Source organism: Triticum aestivum, chromosome 1A, assembly GCF_018294505.1.
Source record: "Triticum aestivum cultivar Chinese Spring chromosome 1A, IWGSC CS RefSeq v2.1, whole genome shotgun sequence".
NCBI lineage: Eukaryota > Viridiplantae > Streptophyta > Magnoliopsida > Poales > Poaceae > Triticum > Triticum aestivum.
Window position 1 is genome coordinate 375,597,886 of NC_057794.1, and position 19,088 is coordinate 375,616,973.

The following is a 19,088-nucleotide window of genomic DNA, read 5'->3' on the forward strand; positions in this document are numbered from 1 at the left end:
CAACCGATCCAAGCACCGTTACTCCGGCACCTCTGAGTTCTTGGCACACGTTCAGCTCAATGACGCACCCCGGGCTCCGATCCAGCAAAGCTTCGGGGAGGAGTTTTGTCAGCACGACGGCGTGGTGACGATCTTGATGTTCAACCGTCGCAGGGCTTCGCCTAAGCACCGCTACAATATGACCGATGTGGAATATGGTGGAGGGGGGCACCGCACACGGCTAAGGAATGATCACGAAGATCAACTTGTGTATCTAGAGGTGCCCCCCTGCCCCCGTATATAAAGGAGCAAGGGGGAGGGGGTGGCCGGCCTAGGAGGGGGCGCGCCAAGGGGAGTCCTACTTCCCGGATCGGCGACGGCGACAGCGACCGGGGGCATCATTCTCCCCCTTCCCGGATCTCGTCTCTGCCTCAAAGCTTCACTCACCTCCGGCGAAGACAACGGCCAGAGGCCATCCTCCTCTTTCTCACCAAGGTTATCCCCTCCTCCTCCTCGTCCACTCACCATTTTTCTTTGCCATGGTGATTTCTTTTTCTGCTACACAAACTGACGACCGCCTGTACAGATCGAAGGACCTCCTCTCATGTTTGAGATTTGTACCCAAGTTAGCAACTATACTGAAGAACATTGAATGTTTTGCAGTGCATCTTACTGTCTTGAACTCACAAGTGAGCACAACCACCTTTTCCTCCTTGTCATGCTAATCTATATGCACAATGTTCTAGTATATTGTGAAGAAGGCAAATTTGTTTATGGGTGGGTTCAATCAAGGAGGTGCTTGAGCTGGGAGTATTATCTTATCATCATGTACTAGAAATTCAGTATAGGATATGATGAATTATTTAGTGCCCCCATTCTTATAAGCAATTCTTAGTTTTGCTTGACCCCTTTGTTTACCCTATGTATGTTGCCAGCTAATCAATCCAAACCCTTTAACATGTACCATATGTATGTTGACTGCAAACTGAAACAACATGCGCCAATTTGTGGTTCACCACGTGAATTGCTAAACTGCAGTCGATCATGTTTTGCTCAATGGTCGTCGATCTTGCTTTGCTCTCTGGAGTGCATGTAGAAGAGTTACGTATATTATTTGCCAAATTGTTACGTGAAACCTGGGAATAATAATAGCTTACCATGTAGAGTAACAGAGTCATTTCATTGTGTTCTGTTTTATAGTTGAAAAATGGAGTGGTATACAGGAAGAATGGCCTATGTCCTATACTCACACGCTGCATTTGATTGATCCTAGCTTATCTGGTTGTGAAACCAACAAATATCTTGTTTGGTTTGTCTGACTGATGAGTGACCATTGATTTCTAGTAGGTGCTGATTTGTGGGTCTGCTCTGACTTTAGAAGTTGGCTTTATCCGAAGACTTTGTGTTCAATTGCTTGGTGCCTTTTGATTCATCTGTCATTGAGAAGTTTGCACTCAGAGTAAGAAAGGTATGTGACGTAGTCATCCCTGGTCATTGAGGAAGCTTAAATTATGCAAACCTACTGCTCTTGTGGTGTTATTTTCTCTGCTAGTATTGAAAGTGGTCTTATTTTAGTATATGGGAAAATTAATGCTCTAAATTATGTACGTAGATGTTACAATAGAAATGGTATTATCTTTGTATTCACTCCTAAGCTTTCTAGGCTCCTAGCTATTGGTTCTTTGCAGCCATAATAGAGATGGTATTATTATTGCTTTATTTATAATTATTATCATTGTATTAATCTTGTTTTCATTGGGTATAATAGTGATGGATTCTAGGAGAAATAAAATTATTAAGATTATCTCGCAAGAACAAGAAGAAGACGATGAACTATTTTTTCCTTTTGGTTCCCGCTTTATATGCTTCCCTTTATGAGGAAAAGCATCCAGTTCACACGTAATCTTTATTCGGGGCTGCAAAGGTTAAGGAAATATTAGAAGGCCACGAGAGTTGGTCTAGGGTTGAGTTTCGGATGGATCCTGAGATTTTTAAGTCTATCGTGGATTGCCTTAGAAGAGAGAATCTATTGAAGGGCACGTCGCATGTTGCTGTCGAGGAGCAGTTGGCAATGTTCATGTACATGATTTCGCACAATGCTAGTAATCAAGATCTACAAAAGTACTTCCAACATAGCGCGAAAACAATTCATGGGAAGATAAACAGGATTTTTGACTTAATTCCAACTCTAGCCCAAAGATTTATAAAGATTCCAAGTTCACTCCAGCCCCATCCGAAGATTGTTTCGAACAATCGCTATTGGCCTTATTTCCAGGTGAACCACTACATACACATCTCCATATCAATGGAATTTTTGAAAACTTCTCCACATAGATATCTAAACCTACCAACTTTTTTGTTTCTTTTTCAATGTGTAGAACTACATTGGTGCTATAGATGGAACACATATCCCCATCACTGTTGCTGAAGATAAGACCCCCCCCCCCCCAATTTAGGAATAGGAAAGGAACCCTCTCACAGAATGTCATGGTTGCATGTGATTTTGATCTGAATTTCACATTTATTTCATGTGGGTGGGAAGGGTCTGCATAAGGTGCAGGAGTTCTTCATTCTGCTATTAGCAAGGGGTTTCATGTGCCAGATGGAAAATTTTATCTCATAGATGGTGGATATGCAAACACGCCTTCTTTTCTTGCACCATATCGAGGAGTTCAGTATCACCTGAGTGAATTTAGGAGGCGACGCTCATCTAATACGGGCTATGCCGACCATAGGGAGCTGTTCAACCATACCCATGCAATTCTCCGGAACCACATCGAAAGGAGCATTGGTGTTCTAAAAAGTGTTTCCCTATCTTGAAAGTGGGCAATTACTACCCAATAGAGTCACAAATCAAGATTCCGGCGGCATGTGATGTATTCCATAACATCATTAGAGCTCAAAGTGGTGATGAGGCATGGTTGGATCACCAACCACCGTTAATTCCACCAGAAACATATGTTGATGTTCCAGAGGGAGATGATGTCAACCAACATCATCACAATGAGGCAAACAATGGAAACACTCTTAGAGATCAGATCACGATGCAAATGTGGGCTGATTATAACAACTAGTCGGACATGAGTTTATTTTGTAAATTTTTCTCACCTTTTCTTAGGTAAAGTAGTGGTAGAGAGAAATTTAACTAGTACCCCATTGTTGGTTCAATAGTGTAGCAATGGCAGAGCCTAGGGCATCTTGGGACCATGCATATGAGAAAGGTCTTGTTGATATAATGCTTGACCACAACAATCCCATCTATCGAGGTCAAAATGGGTGGACTATTGAAGGGTGGACTAGAATTACAAATACATTCAATCAGAAATTTCCACCAGCTAATTTCACCAAGCAAAAAATCCAAGAGAAGGATAAGGATTTAAAAGGAAATTATAAGGCAGTGAGAGACTCTCGGAAACAGAGCGACACGGGATGGGATGATACACTTTGCATGATCATCGTTGAACCTGTAATATGGGATAAACTTATCAAGGTTAGCTCTTTTCTTGATATATTGTTTGTTCACTGCCATTCATGCTCTTCAAGGCATTGTTTTATTGATCCCAACCATACAATGTTGTTGCATTCAATAGGATAATGCAAGGATAAAGAAGTTCCGTTCAAAACCATTCATGCTCTTCAAGTCATTGGCTTTACTACATGAAGGTGTGTTTCCTGTATCACGTGTTTCCGTCAACCCTGCATATTAAATCCTTTTCATTCTTGCTTTAATTATATAGTATTTGGGAGATTGTTGAGATGCCTGTATTTTTTCATGTGTTTCGATTGGACCCTGCTTGAGTGCTCTTTTTCTTTCTAAGAAGTTGTACGATGAAGGACCAAGTTATGTGCATATATACTTCCTTTCTGGAATGGGTGGCAGTAATATATGTATTTGCAATTATAGATGAATGTGATGTTTCTACGAGAACATGCTGATATGTTTATTTTTTTGGAGCAGGAAGTGTTGCTTCAGGAGACTTGAACTTTGTATCAATTCCGCAAGTGGATCTCACAAGCGATGCCATTTCTCCTATGGATTCCTCTACCAATGATTTGAACCATATCTCCTCTACCAATGTTGATGATGGTATGTCCTCGTCTGATCTACAAGGGCAAGGGGCATCAAGACGAGATGAACCTGAAGCTACAACATCTACCAACTCTGAACAAAAGGGAGCACTGCCTGTGAAAAAGAGGAAGCAAAGCCAGATCGCTGTTGTACTTGAGGATTACATGGATTTTCGAAAGAAACAATCTGCAAAACTGGTTGATGAGTTGAAGGAATCAAAGCCAGATGACATGTTCTCGATTGGAAACTATGTGGCTGCACTAGAACCAATGGAAGATCTATCAGTTGCAGAAAAAGCAAAGGAATTGCGACTTTTTAAATGCCCAATGAATCGAGAAATATTCATCAATACCAAGGACTCAAATCTTCGGCTTTATTGGTTGAAGGAGGAGATTTCTGAGATGTAGATAACATAAGGTGTGTAACCAGTTCACCTTCTTGTTTTGCACTACATCCATTTATATTTATTTACTTTGTGGCATTATCCACTGGAGCTTTGTATAAGCGTGTTTCTCTCTGTTAATCGATGATAGATAAGTAAAGACAAAACACACTTCATTCTTTTAAAACTGACTAGAAGAGCCACACATTTGGAGAAATGTTACTACCTTTTGTTTGGTAGTTTCTGTGTACCTTTACAAGCTTGTTAGTGATACTTAATTTGGTGGCCTCCTCCCATTGGTTTCACCTCCTATTGCCTCATAACTCACCTCACAGCAATATATTGCCCTGTTCATCTGAAGACTTTTTCAAGAAAACAAATTGGGTTACTGGGCAGCCTTGTGATTGCGTTCCTAAACTATATTTATAGTCTTGATTTTTTATGCACAGTGCACAAATCATATGTTGGTTGATACTATTTCATTAGTTTGCTTATACTACAAAATAGTGTTGTGAGATTCTGAACTGATGCTAGCTAACTTATTTCTTTTTGTCATTCAGCCAGCATCAAGTTGTGGTACATGATGTCGAGGAAGGAGTGGAGAAAAGACCGGAGTAGGATGTGATTGTTGCTTTGCGGCCCATCTTGTTCGAAAGTATCCCTGAGTTGGACATGGCAACTTATAATCCAGAACTTTTTATAGTGCACAAACTTGACGATGTATCAATAACTCTTGTAATGATTGCTTTTATTTCCGCACATGAAAACGGCTTAGGCCAATGCTCGATCATCGTGAAATGCAGACTGATATCTTAAGCTTGATGAAGTGATGGATAAGTTGTAGTAATATTTTTAAAATTCTAGTTGACATGAATTATGAACCTTTGTTATGTGCCTGTGATTTTTGTCGTTTCTCAGAATTATTTGTGGAATGTGATTTTTGTTGTTTCTCAGAATTATTCGTGGAATTTTTATCTATGATTTGGTTGTTTTCCAAAATTATATGTAGACTTTTTATGTAAGATCTGCTATATTATATGTGTCTGTAGTATGCAAGGGATTTCCTTCCCTCCCATGTTACTATTTGGGCACCTCGACAATGGGAACATTTCCCACGTGGTGGGAGGGGTTTCATGTGCATAGGGGAATCTCCCCTAGGGGTTTATGGCCGAGGGTTTTTCCTACCCAGCATCCAAACGAGGCCTTAGGGTTTCCAACAGGGGGGTGCATGCCCCCCTAGGGTTTCCAACCCTAGGCGCCTTGGGCCCTTGGGTGGGGCGCACTAGCCCACCAGGGGCTGGTTCCCACGCCACTTAAGCCCATGGGGCTCTCCGGGATAGGTGGCCCCACCCGGTGGACCCCCGGAACCCTTTCGGTGGTCCCGGTACAATACCGATGACTCCCGAAACTCTCCCGGTGGCCGAAACTGGACTTCCTATATATAAATTTTTACCTCCGGACCATTTCGGAACTCCTCGTGACGTCCGAGATCTCATCCGGGACTACGAACAACTTTTGGTTAACCGCATACTAATATCTCTACAACTCTAGCGTCACTGAACCTTAAATGTGTAGACCTTACGGGTTCGGGAGACACGTAGACATGACCGAGACAACTCTCCGCTCAATAACCAACAGCGGAATCTGGATACCCATGTTGGCTCCCACATGCTCCACGATAATCTCATCAGATGAACCACAATGTCGAGGATTCAATCAATCCCGTATACAATTTTCTTTGTCTATTGGTACGATACTTGCCCGAGATTCGATCATCGGTATACCGATATCTTGTTCAATCTCGTTACGGCAAGTCTCTTTACTCGTTCCCATAACACATCATCCCGTGAACAACTCCTTGATCACATTGAGCTCATTATGATGATGTCCTACCGAGTGGGCCCAGAGATACCTCTCCGTCATACAGAGTGACAAATCCCAGTCTCGATTCGTGCCAACCCAACAGATACTTCCGGGGATACCCATAGTGTACCTTTATAGCCACCCAGCTACGTTGTGACGTTTGGCACACCCAAAGTACCCTTATGGTGTTCGGGAGTTGCACAATCTCATGGTCTAAGGAAAAGATACTTGACATTAGAAAAGCTTTAGCAGACGAACCACACGATCTTGTGATATGCTTAGGATTGGGTCTTGTCCATCATATCATTCTCCTAATGATGTGATCCCGTTATCAATGACATCCAATGTCCATGGTTAGGAAACCGTAACCATCTATTGATCAACGAGCTAGTCAACTAGAGGCTCACTAGGGACATGTTGTGGTCTATGTATTCACACATGTATTACGATTTCTGGATAACACAATTATAGCATGAACAATAGACAATTATCATGAACAAGGAAATATAATAATAACCATTTTATTATTGCCTCTAGGGCATATTTCCAACAACTTGCCCGAGATTCGATCGTCGTTATCTCAATACCTAGTTCAATCTCGTTACCGGCAAGTCTCTTTACTCGTCCCGTAACACATCATCCCGCAACTAACCCATTAGTTGCAATACTTGCAAGGCTTAAGTGATGTGTAGCGCATAACAACATACGTTGTTCCTTTTGTCATCGGTATGTTATTTGCCCGAGATTTGATCGTCGTTATCTCAATACCTAGTTCAATCTCGTTACCAGCAAGTCTCTTTACTCGTTCCGTAACACATCATCCGTAACTAACTCATTAGTTGCAATGCTTGCAAGGCTTAAGTGATGTGTATTATCGAGTGGGCACAGAGATACCTCTCCGACAATCGGAGTGACAAATCCTAATCTCGAAATACGCCAACCCAATAAGTACCTTCGGAGACACTTGTAGAGCACCTTTATAATCACCCAGTTACGTTGTGACGTTTGGTAGCACACAAAGTGTTTCTTCGATAAATGGGAGTTGCATAATCTCATAGTCACAGGAACATGTATAAGTCATGAAAAAAGTAATAGCAACAAATTAAACGATCAAGTGCTAAGCTAACGGAATGGGTTAAGTCAATCACATCATTCCCCTAATGATGTGATCCCGTTAATCAAATGACAACTCTTTGTCTATGGCTAGAAAACATAACCATCTTTGATCAACGAGCTAGTCAAGTAGAGGCATACTAGTGACACTTTGTTTGTCCATGTATTCACACATGTATCATGTTTCCGGTTAATACAATTTTAGCATGAATAATAAACATTTATCATGATATAAGGAAATAAATAATAACTTTATTATTGCCTCTAGGGCATATTTCCTTTAAAACTATATAAAGTTTGTCCAAGTTTATAGAAACCAACACAAGCATTTACAATAACAAATCGATATGATGATTTTTTTTCTACAAACTTGATCAAAGTTTATAAAATTTGACTTTAGATAAAGGTAATATAAGGAGAAAATAAAAACAAAAGAGAGTATTTTAAAGACATTTATGTATTGTCATTTATTAAATGCTCTAAGCCAGGCACTGCCAAGCAGTAGCTGGGAAGAGTTGCTTTCAAGACCTCTGCGTTTTCAGCCCGTAGAACGGGTCCATCCGAGTCATCCATCCCCTGCCGCCACCACCCCACCAACCAACCGCGTCTCCTCCTCCTCTCCTCCGTCTTTACTTCACGTTTTTCCCCCTCTGGACCAAGCGGTAGCTTTTACATCACGTTTCACGGTCACAGGTCGCAGACTCGCAGCTAGTATATCTACGAAAAAAAAGCTACGAGTAGGAAGCGTTCGTGAGAGAAAGCAGAGGCGCGTGACCGTCCACTTCAGCAGTCCACCACGCGTCGCACGCCCGGCACCCCCTGCTGCAGCTGCAGCCTGGGCCCCGCCGTGCTCGCGCCCCACATGCCAGCGACGGACGCTCCTCAGTAGGCCCTGGCCTGCACCACCACGCCAAGCCACGAGGCTATTGCGAAAGGAAACTACGCACGAGAACGAGGCGAGAATTGCGACCGGGCGGGCCGGGCTCTCTCCCGGAGACCGCATAAATACACGCCACCGGCCCGTTTCCGCTCCTGTCTCTCTTCCCCCCCTCCCTCTCTCCCTTCCTCTGCTTCTGCCAACTGGAAGTCTACTCTAGAAGCATCAAAGGCGAGGGAATTCCCGAGACGAGCGTCTCCGCCGCGTCGCCGTTCCAAGCGGTGGTAGTACGGGGGGAGGTATCCGGCCCGCAGGGCGGCGCTGCCGGCTTGTTGATCGGGGAGTTCGCGCGCGCTCGGCGGGCGATGGGGCGACGGCCGGCTGCGTCGAGGCGTCTCGCGGCGGCGGTGGCGGTGGCGATTTTGTTGCTGGTCGTCGCGTCGGCCACGGCGGGAGCGGCGGAGGAGCGCGGGCGGAGGGGCGTGGCCGTGCGGCAGGGCGAGGGGCGAGGGCGCCACCACCACCGGCACGCGTACGCGGCGATGATGTACATGGGGACGCCGCGGGACTACGAGTTCTACGTGGCGGTGCGCGTGATGATGCGCTCCTTGTCCAGGGTCGGCGCCGACGCCGACCGCGTCCTCATCGCCTCCTCGGACGTGCCCCGCGACTGGGTCCGCGCAATGTGAGTGCACGCCCCCTCCCTCCCTTTGGACCCTTCCGCCGCTCTGCTTCCGTTTGGACGCAGTTGACCGCGAGCAGAAACGGATTGGAGCTCCATTGCTGACGCGTCGCAATTAATTTTTATTAAATTACTATAAGCAAGCGTTTCTTTCCTTTTTCTTTTTCGACAATGGCAAGCGTTTCTTTCCTTGTGTGGGTGGGGACGAAGGCGAAGACGAGGGGGTTGTTTTTGGGAAGTAACTCGTCCGCGCGATGGTTTTGCCGTTTTGCGGGGGCGAGTACCGGGCCACCTGCAGATATATACGATTATAATACAAGGAAGCTTCTGAAGTATTTTCTTTAATCTACTCCATGCTGTTTTTACATATAGTCTCCATGCTGTTTTTACATATAGTCTCCATGCTGTTTACCAGACGGGATATTTCAGTGCATGCTCAGTCTGCTTAAGTAAATGTTCTTGACTGACACATCACCGTTGTGTGCTGTTAATTAGAGTAGTACTCTCAGAGAATATGCTGTATTGTGTGAGTACATGCTGTGAGCTTTGACGAGTAGGAGTATTTGTTTGGTGGCTTCTCTTCAAAGAAATCGGTTGGTTTCCAATTAGAGTGGTCAACTTTCCTTCCTCTTCATGAAATTTATTTCAGAATATATGTTTTGGATACGGTCAAATCCCAAATGATTGGTTTGGACCATGACTCCGCCCCGATAATCGCTAATTCGTTTATAAAATGCAACGTGAACAAATATATTCATTCCGTTCCCAGTATGATTTTTTTTTGAAACGGAAGTATGAATTGAAATATGACATTTCTGATGGTGGTGAACGGGAACAGGAGGGAGGAGGATGGCATGAGGGTGGTGGTTGTCGAGAACCTGAAGAATCCTTACGAGGGCAACCTTGGAGGAATGAACAGGAGGTTTAAGCTGACATTGAACAAGCTCTACGCATGGAGCTTGGTCGACTATGAGCGTGTCGTCATGATCGACTCCGACAACATCTTCCTCCAGAACACCGATGAGCTCTTCCAGTGCGGCCAGTTTTGTGCTGTTTTCATCAATCCATGCTACTTCCACACTGGCCTTTTCGTGCTCCAGGTATGGCCCCAGTTCTTCTTATGGTTTGTACCTTGCAATTGTACTGCCTGTACCAAACGTCAAACTCTTCTTCTGCTTGAAATGTTATGGACCTGCTGAGTTGATCATGTAACGGTCTGTGCTGAACTAGATGGTGTCCTTAACTCCTTACGTATGCTGATGATAGTACAGTTCCTAAATTGAGCCACATCGCTACATCTGTTGATGATGGCATGTACTGGCATAAACCAGTTGAGCAACTATTAATAGATGGAACTTCGATTGACTCGCCAGCTATCACATGCATGGTTGGCATGATAGCTCCACTAAACCACCACAAGCACATAACCAGAAGATTTTTCTTAAATAGTCATCTATATAGTTTCAGATCGGAAGGTATGCAATGAGCAACATCATTGCATTGATCATAGCTAATGCACCTCAAGATATCTTTTACGCAGATAACAGTTGTCTTTAAAAAGTATCTGATGTTGATGTTTTTATCCAATATACAGCCTTCTATGGATGTGTTTAATGGCATGCTTCATGACCTGGAGATTGGCCGTGACAACTCTGACGGTGCAGACCAAGGCTTCCTAGTCGGCTGCTACCCAGACTTGTTGGACAAACCATTGTTCCACCCGCCTGAAAATGGCACCAAACTCAACGGAACATATCGCCTTCCTCTCGGCTATCAGATGGACGCATCATACTACTGTGAGCATCTCTGCGCTTCAGCTCCATTCTCTAACCTTTGTATGGTTCTTGCTTCCAAAGATATTTACCGACATTTTACTGAAATATTGCAGATCTTAAACTCCATTGGCATGTTCCATGCGGTCCTAACAGCGTGATCACATTCCCTAGTGCCCCTTGGTTTAAACCTTGGTACTGGTGGTCCTGGCCAATCTTGCCACTGGGCCTTTCCTGGCACAAGCAACGCTGGGATGATCTTGGGTGAGTGAAAGCAAGAATTTACGACCACAACATATACTTGAGCAGATAGAAAAGAAATCATATGGCATGCATTCTGCACATTTAATTTCTGCCTGCTAACATTCCTTCCCTGGTCCACATTTGACAGTTATGCTGCTGAAATTCCGGTGGTCCTCATGGAGCTGCTAATGTACATAACGATCATAGCCGTCACCAGATTGGCAAGGCCACAGATGACAAAACTGTGCTATAATCGGCGACCTGAGAAACAAGGTGCCCTGCTGCAGTGGCTAATCAAGCTGGCCGGGATTGTGGCCATGGTGGCTGCATATGCGATCCCATTCTTTGTAATCCCATGCACAGTTCATCCAATCATGGGTTGGTCCATGTACCTCTTTGGCGTCCTCGCCTTCTCAACGGTCGTGATCAATGCATTCCTGCTCCCACCGCTTGCCGTGCTCACTGCATGGCTTGGGATTGTTGGAATGCTCTTTGTCATGGCATTCCCATGGTACCATGACGGCATCGCGAGGATTCTGGTGGTCGTCGCCTATGCGTTTTGCTCTGCACCATTCCTGTGGGCATCCATCGTGAGGGTGATGGACTCATTGCAAACAATGCTTGAGAGGGATCCGCACTTCCCCCGGCTCGGTGATCCAGCACCTGAGACTGAATTTAGCAAACTGTACTGATTCTTTTGTAAAGGTTTGATATGCTTCATCATCATCATATGGACAGCTGATTCAGATTGGCTGATTATTGATTCATTCTGACTATTTTGTCTCTAGCAATCTGCTTTGTATCAGAAGTAACTTTGAAACATTGCCTGAGCAACTAATATTTGAATGCAGATAGAGAAGATAGATCAGTTGCACTGAACTTAACTACAAAAAAGGGGCATGTTCATTGCATCCGGTGGGTAATGGGACTATTGTAAATTGCCATTTGTTAGGGTGTTCCCCTGTTTCAGAAAAAAAAATGTCTTGCTAGGTCTGACGGTTCAAACTATGTTTGAGCAAGTTGTTTCCTGTCTCTGTGACTGGAAATATACATATAATTGGTTTAACTGAAAGTTTTCTTCCCATTTTTCTGGAAAAGAGTCGGGACTCAATGGCGAACGTCTGAAACTACCAAAAGGTAGACGGTTCATCATAATTCTAATCTAGAGATCTATGAATCAGGTACATAAGTATCTTGAAAACAAAGTGTAGATACAAAATGGATAAGAGAGCCAACGATGAGGTTGCATAGTCAACTGAAGTTAGCTGATCGTATTATATGTTCAGGATGTAAAGCCCTCTCTAACAGAACACAATGGTTAAATTCTAAGTATCTTGTCTAAAGTTGGAAAAGGTGGACACACATTCCAAAATTTCAGCATCTTGCCTTGGTTTTGCTATTAATTTGTCCCGCAGTTCCTGTTGACTAGGAAGAACAATCTGAGCCCCTTGACCTGATGACGAGAAGTATCTATCCAGAATCATCTACAGCCAAAGTAAACTATAGTCAAGTTGGAAGCTGGGACACACAAAAGCCGGTAAAAGAGTGTGATGTGGCCAGAATGATATGTACCATGGCAGCATACGCATCAGATTTGTCGTCACGGGAAGACCTCTTAACACCCCTGAAGAACATGAGTTTCAGACCGAGACAACATCCTAGTGAGATTTATCCAACTTGTTTTTTTTGGTGGTTTTCGAAATAAAGTTTATGACAGGTAGTAGCAAACTTGCCATCCATGACAGGGTAGACAGCCTACCTTGAGATCATGTAATGGAGGGCGTCCACTGATGTTCCATGCTCATCCTGCAGATAAACCCTCAGCCCCCTGCGCTGTTCAAACAAACACACTGAGCCGACTCAAAGTACTCAAACACTGAACCCCCTCTACTGGACTGAAGTGAAGAACACTGCAACAAGCCTTTTTCCCTCCTTGCTTGCTTTCTAGTGCGCCGCCCGCCCATTCTGTAATTGGAACCCAGAGGACCACGCACGCACCTGTCGGCCGCTTGGACGGCGAGCCTTCCGACGACGCTCCGCACTTTGTTGGACTGCGGCGTCTCTCTCCCGTCGGCCGAGACCGGCAGGCCGATGATCAGCTCGCCCGCCTCCTGCGAAACAGAGCAGGAGCAGCAAATTCACGCACAATTGAAATGTCGGGCAGACTCAGGGCACAGAGAAGAGAACGAGAAAGAAGAAGGGAATTTTTCTACCTGCTGCTGAGCTACATCGAGCAGCATCAGCTCCAGCTTCTGCCCCCGTAGCTTCAGAACCTGACGGAATCCACTAACCCATCTTCAGACCCCCAATAAACCGAACGGAGCAAAAGCGTAGTAGATTTCGAGTGTGAGGGCGCGTACGGTGAGGGGGCGGGGCTGGGTGATGCCACGGCCAACGGCGATCCCTGTGCGTGCGGCGCCCAGGTCCACGCCGAGGCTGAACCCGCCGCCGTGCCAGAGCGGCCGGCGCGCGTTCGGCTGGAGCCTGGCAGGAAGCTCGCCACCGGCGTCCCCGCTGCAGGTGGCGGGAGGAGGCGAGGCCCTGGTAATTCCTGCCCTTTGGCGCCGCGGTAGGCGCAGTGGAAGAATTCGCGGGTAGGCGGCGGCCCGTGGGAGCGGCACCGGCGCCGCTGGCTTCGCGGTTGCCATGGCGAATCCGCGGAGAGAGGGGCAGTGCGATAGAGAGACCTGCCATTTTGTGGCTGGATTTGTTTGGATAAGGGCCCTTATGGGCTTTATTGATCCAAGTAACCTTCGCTGAGCCTGTCAGTCACCTGGGCCCGTTAGCGTCGGCTCACTTTGCTCGCCGGCCCAGCGTAGCACGATCAAGGCATACAACAGCACAACTTGAGCTAAAAAACACACCAGACTTTGCTTTGTTCACCATGTGTCCATTGCCCTTGGGTAAAAAACAGCTCCAATAGCACAAAAAAAAATTGCTACAGGAGTGATATATTTAGGTCTCACAAGCACAAGACAAAAGACGAAAACCGCAACTGTGGGAACCCAACCGCCAGATCTGAAATTTTCCGCCATGACCACCAACGACCGTCGGATGCCATGGAAGGCATCCTCGACACGACTGCCGCCTCCTGTAGCCTCCCCATCGTGACCGCCGGCCCAGCAGTCGCCCCTCTCGTGCTTTCCCGTCGTCAGTGCCGAGAAGCCAAAGGTTGTCCACTTTATAGGACTTGGACTGCCACCAACCATCGTTGTGGACACCGGCGAAGCGTTGTAGGACCCCACCAAGGCTTCCCCGCAAGCGAAGAAGCTGACTAGGAAGAGGCCGCCGCGAGATCCATTGGCCAGGGTTGCGACCCACAAGAAGAAGAAGAAGAAGAAGAAGAAGAAGAAGAAGAAGAAGAAGAAGAAGAAGAACCATCGGCGATCCCTCCAACCACGACCCCAACTCCTCTAACACCGCCTAGGGCCATTTGGCCACCCCTCCCACTGCCGCATAAGGACGGGCCGACGTCACCCATCGTCACAACCACCAACATCCCCAATGTGTTCAGTGAAATGGCCAAGAGGTAAAAAAAATCGTTTTATGTTTTTCTATGATTTTCATGTGCCTTTTCATTTTGTATGCAATTTTTTATGTGATGTGCATGTCTTTTGTTCAAATTTGATGTATGTAGTGTGGATGATGATTTTTTATTTCCATCACCAGAAGTTTCGTCTCAAGAATATGCACCACAAGAAGAGCACCTTCGTGACATGGAAGATGAGGGTTTTCTTGATGCGAGCAAATTACACTACCAAAGAAGACAAGTTGTTGTGGGGTGCATGGAAGAAAATTGGTCCTGGTCCGGTTATAGGTATTGAGCAACCAATCTCAAGTTATTGGGAGCGTATATGTGAGTACTTCAGGGCACATAACACTAGTGGCATTTATCGATCAGAAGTTTTGGTCTGACAACGATGGTAAACTATATTGGTGGATTGTCAAAAGTGGTCGGCATACTTGGCAGAATTTGACCGTCTCAACCCAAGTGGTACAAGTGCCGAAGATAAAGTGACTGTTTTTTGCATTGATCAATTATTTCTTCATCTCTTGTATGCATTGGTGGATATCTTATTTTCTCACTTGTGGTATGTAGCTCAACATTGCTCAAGAATTGTTTAGGAGCCAACCAAAATACAAGGGAAGAGGCTAAAAAAAGGCAATGTATTCATTTTGCACCCTTGTTGGATGGAGATTGAAAATGAGGAGAATAGGAAGAACCCACAAATACAACTAAATTCAAAATAAGAAGAAGCTGAGGATCTTGGTTGGCGATGCAATAAAAGTTGACACTCATGATGGTGCACCAAGTGTTGAGGATGGAAAGAGAAACCCCACACCCAACTCAGTTGCTAACATGAGGTCTGATGGGAGGAAGAACGACAAGGACAAGTTGAAGAAGGGAGGAGACAATCACTTCAAGGAATCATTGGACAACATCATGGCAATAATGAAGGAGATGGCCAGAAAAGGAAGAACTTGAAGGCCAAAGAAATGGAGGAGAGAAGGGAGGTTGAGGAGAGGAGAACGCCGACCAAGAAGAGTAGGGCTGAGTTTGAGGAGAGGAAGGCGGCCTACGATGAAAGAATCAAGAGCTTGGAAGTGAGGAAAAGCTTATGTTCATGGGCCCAAGTGATCTTGATGAGAAGGGAATACCATACTTTGAACTTATGCACATTCAGGTGTTGGCCGAAAGGTCAATGTGAGACTTCTTGGGAGGTTCGGAGGCATGGGTGGCATGAAAGGATTCATGGGTGGCATGGGTGACAATGGAAACAATGGTGCCAATGATGGTCATGGAGTGAATGCAAGCACTAGTGATGGCAATAGAGGAAAAATCTTATGAAAGCACATGTTCCTTATAAAAAATCTAAAAGGTGGTCGAAAGTTTGTAAACCCGGTATTAGTTTTTGGAAGTTTTCGGGGCAATGGAAGGGCTGGTAGAAAGCTCAGGCCAACCCCAAGTAGGCAAGGGTAAATATTTTCATCAACCGACCGATATTGTGGATCGGTCGATAGCCCACGCGAGCATGGCTCTGCCCATCATGCTTGCTCTATGAAGCTCATGCGCGTTGCCCATTGAAGTTGGCTCGACAACACCCTTGTAATAGACTAAGTATAGACCGAGTCATGGTAGCACACAGGGGCAGATGGAACCCCTCCAAAATTGTGAAATAAATTTAGTACTTTGAATGTAACACTAAATATCTATCAAGTTGTTACTATTTTAAGACTATTTTAAGATTATCATGATGTTTGATGTAAAATTTGAACTGTGGCACCCCAAGGATGAGATTCTAGGTCCGCCACGTGCACCCACAGCCTCTTAAAAGGCCCTCTCCTGCGGCAAAGGGATGGTGCTTCTCCACCTTTCCCCATTGCCATGGCAGGGATTGAAGGAAATATGCCCTAGAGGCAATAATAAAGTTGTTATTTATATTTCCTTATATCATGATAAATATTTATTATTCATGCTAGAATTGTATTAACTGGAAACTTAGTACATGTGTGAATATATAGACAAACAAAGTGTCACTAGTATGCCTCTACTTGACTAGCTCGTTGAATCAAAGATGGTTAAGTTTCCTAACCATAGACATGAGTTGTCATTTGATTAATGGGATCACATCATTAGAGAATGATGTGATTGACTTGACCCATCCATTAGCTTAGCACGATGATCGTTTAGTTTGTTGCTATTGCTTTCTCCATAACTATACATGTTCCTATGACTATGAGCTCATGCAACTCCCGAATACCAGAGGAACACTTTGTGTGCTACCAAATGTCACAACATAACTGGTTGATTATAAAGGTGCTCTACAGGTGTCTCCGATGATGTTTGTTGAGTTGGCATGGATCAAGATTAGGATTTGTCACTCTGATTGTCGGAGAGGTATCTCTCGGCCCTCTCGATAATGTACATCACAATAAGCCTTGCAAGCAATGTAGCTAATGAGTTAGTTACGGGATGTATCATTATGGAACGAGTAGAGAGACTTGCCGGTAACGAGATTGAACTAGGTATTGAGATACCGACGATCGAATCTCGGGCAAGTAACATACCGATGACAAAGGGAACAACGTATGTTGTTATGCGGTTTGACCGATAAAGATCTTCGTAGAATATGTAGGAACCAATACGAGCATCCAGGTTCCGCTATTGGTTATTGACCGGAGATGAGTCTCGGTCATGTCTACATAGTTCTCGAACCCGTAGGGTCCGCACACTTAACGTTCGGTGACGATCGGTATTATGAGTTTATGTGTTTTGATGTACCGAAGGTTGTTCGGAGTCCCCGATGAGATCAGGGACATGACGAGGAGTCTTGAAATGGTCGAGAGGTAAAGATCGATATATTGGAAGGCTATATTTGGACATTGGAAAGGTTCTGAGTGGTTCGGGTATTTATCGGAGTACCAGAGAGTTATGAGAATTCGCCGGGGAGTGTATGGGCCTTATTAGGCTTTAGGGGAAAGAGAGAGGGGCTGCCTAGGGCAGGCTGCGCTCCCCCAAGGCCTAGTCCGAATTGGACTAGGGGGAGGGGCGGCGCTCCCTCCTTCCTTCTCTCCTAGTCCTACTACATGGAAGGGGGGAATCCTACTCCCACCGGGAGTAGGACTCCCCAGGGCGGCGCCATATATAGTAGAGAGCCGGCCCTCCCCCTCCTCCACTCCTTTATATACGGGGGAGGGGACACCCCATGGACACACAAGTTGATCATTGATCTTTTAGCCGTGTGCGGTGCCCCCTCCACCATAATCCACCTCGGTTATATCGTAGCGGTGCTTAGGCGAAGCCCTGTTCCGGTAGCATCATCATCACCGTCATCACGCCGTCGTGCTGACGAAACTCTCCGTCGAAGATCTACTGGATCGTGAGTTCACGGACGTCACCGAGCTGAACGTGTGCAGATCGCGGAGGTGTTGTACCTTCGGTGCTAGATCGGTCGATCATGAAGACGTACGACTACATCAACCGCATTGTCATAACGCTTCCGCTTACGGTCTACGAGGGTACATAGACGATACTCTCCCCTCTCGTTGCTATGCATCACCATGATCTTGCGTGTGCATAGGATTTTTTTTGAAATTACTACGTTCCCCAACAGTGGCATCAGAGCCAGATTTATACGTAGATGTTATATGCACGAGTAGAACACAAAGGAGTTGTGGGCGTGGTTATATACATATTGCTTGCCGTCACTAGTTGATTCTTGATTCGGCGGTATTGTTGGATGAAGCGGCTCAGACCGACATTACGCGTACGCTTACGCGAGACTGGTTCTACCGACGTGCTTCGCACACATGTGGCTGGTGGGTGTCAGTTTCTCCAACTTTAGTTGAATCGCATTCAATGAACAGGGTTATTTCTGAATATCAAAAAGCAATCACTATACCGTGTTGTGGTTTTTGATGCGTACGTAAGAACGGTTCTTGCTCAGCCCGTAGCAGCCACGTAAAACTTGCAACAACAAAGTAGAGGACGTCTAACTTGTTTTTGCTGGGCTTGTTGTGATGTGATATGGTCAAGACGTGATGAGATATAAATTTTTGTATGAGATGATCATGTTTTGTTAAAGTTATCGGCAACTCGCAGGAGCCTTATGGTTGTCTCTTTATTGCATAGGATGCAAGCGCCATATAATTGCTTTACTTTATCACTATGTGATAGCAATAGTTGGTGAGACGACCATGTGATGACACGTTGATAAAGATCAAGATGATGGAGATCATGTTGTCATGCCGGTGACGATAGAGATCATGACGGTGTTTTGGAGATGGAGATCAAAGGCACAAGATAATGATGGACATATCATGTCACATATTTTGATTGCATGTGATGTTTATCTTTTATACATCTTATTTTGCTTAGTTCGGCGGTAGCATTATAAGATGATGTCTCACTAAATTTCAAGGGATAAGTGTTCTCCCTGAGTATGCACCGTTGTGACAGTTTGTCGTGCCGAGACACCACGTGATGATCGGGTGTGATAAGCTCTCCGTTCACATACAGCGGGTGCAAGCCTATTTTGCACATGCAGAATACTCAGGTTGAACTTGACGAGCCTAGCATATGTAGATATGGCCTCGGAACACTGGAG

The 19,088-nt window shown here is 45.2% G+C and overlaps 2 protein-coding genes and 1 long non-coding RNA gene across 3 annotated transcripts; 2 read left to right on the plus strand and 1 right to left on the minus strand.

Moving 5' to 3' along the window:
• The first annotated feature begins 1,098 nt into the window (after positions 1–1,098).
• Positions 1,099–5,293, plus strand: LOC123133681 (uncharacterized). The gene is made up of 2 exons (XR_006465364.1): positions 1,099–1,447; positions 4,991–5,293. It is a non-coding gene; the product is annotated as an uncharacterized lncRNA (long non-coding RNA).
• A 3,147-nt stretch (positions 5,294–8,440) lies between these two features.
• On the plus strand, positions 8,441–11,747 carry LOC123051816 (putative glucuronosyltransferase PGSIP8). Its single transcript, XM_044474798.1, has 5 exons — positions 8,441–8,968; positions 9,804–10,065; positions 10,560–10,761; positions 10,854–11,001; positions 11,129–11,747. The coding sequence occupies exons 1-5, from the start codon at positions 8,649–8,651 to the stop codon at positions 11,670–11,672; spliced, it is 1,476 nt and encodes a 491-aa protein (XP_044330733.1). The 5' UTR covers positions 8,441–8,648; the 3' UTR covers positions 11,673–11,747.
• Positions 11,748–12,132: 385 nt separating this feature from the next.
• On the minus strand, positions 12,133–13,678 carry LOC123051827 (putative pre-16S rRNA nuclease). The gene is made up of 6 exons (XM_044474807.1): positions 13,341–13,678; positions 13,194–13,253; positions 12,979–13,091; positions 12,740–12,808; positions 12,553–12,604; positions 12,133–12,464 (listed from the first exon to the last, which is right to left on the minus strand). Exons 1-6 carry the CDS (start codon positions 13,626–13,628, stop codon positions 12,306–12,308), a joined length of 741 nt encoding a protein of 246 aa, XP_044330742.1. The 5' UTR covers positions 13,629–13,678; the 3' UTR covers positions 12,133–12,305.
• Positions 13,679–19,088: the final 5,410 nt, after the last annotated feature.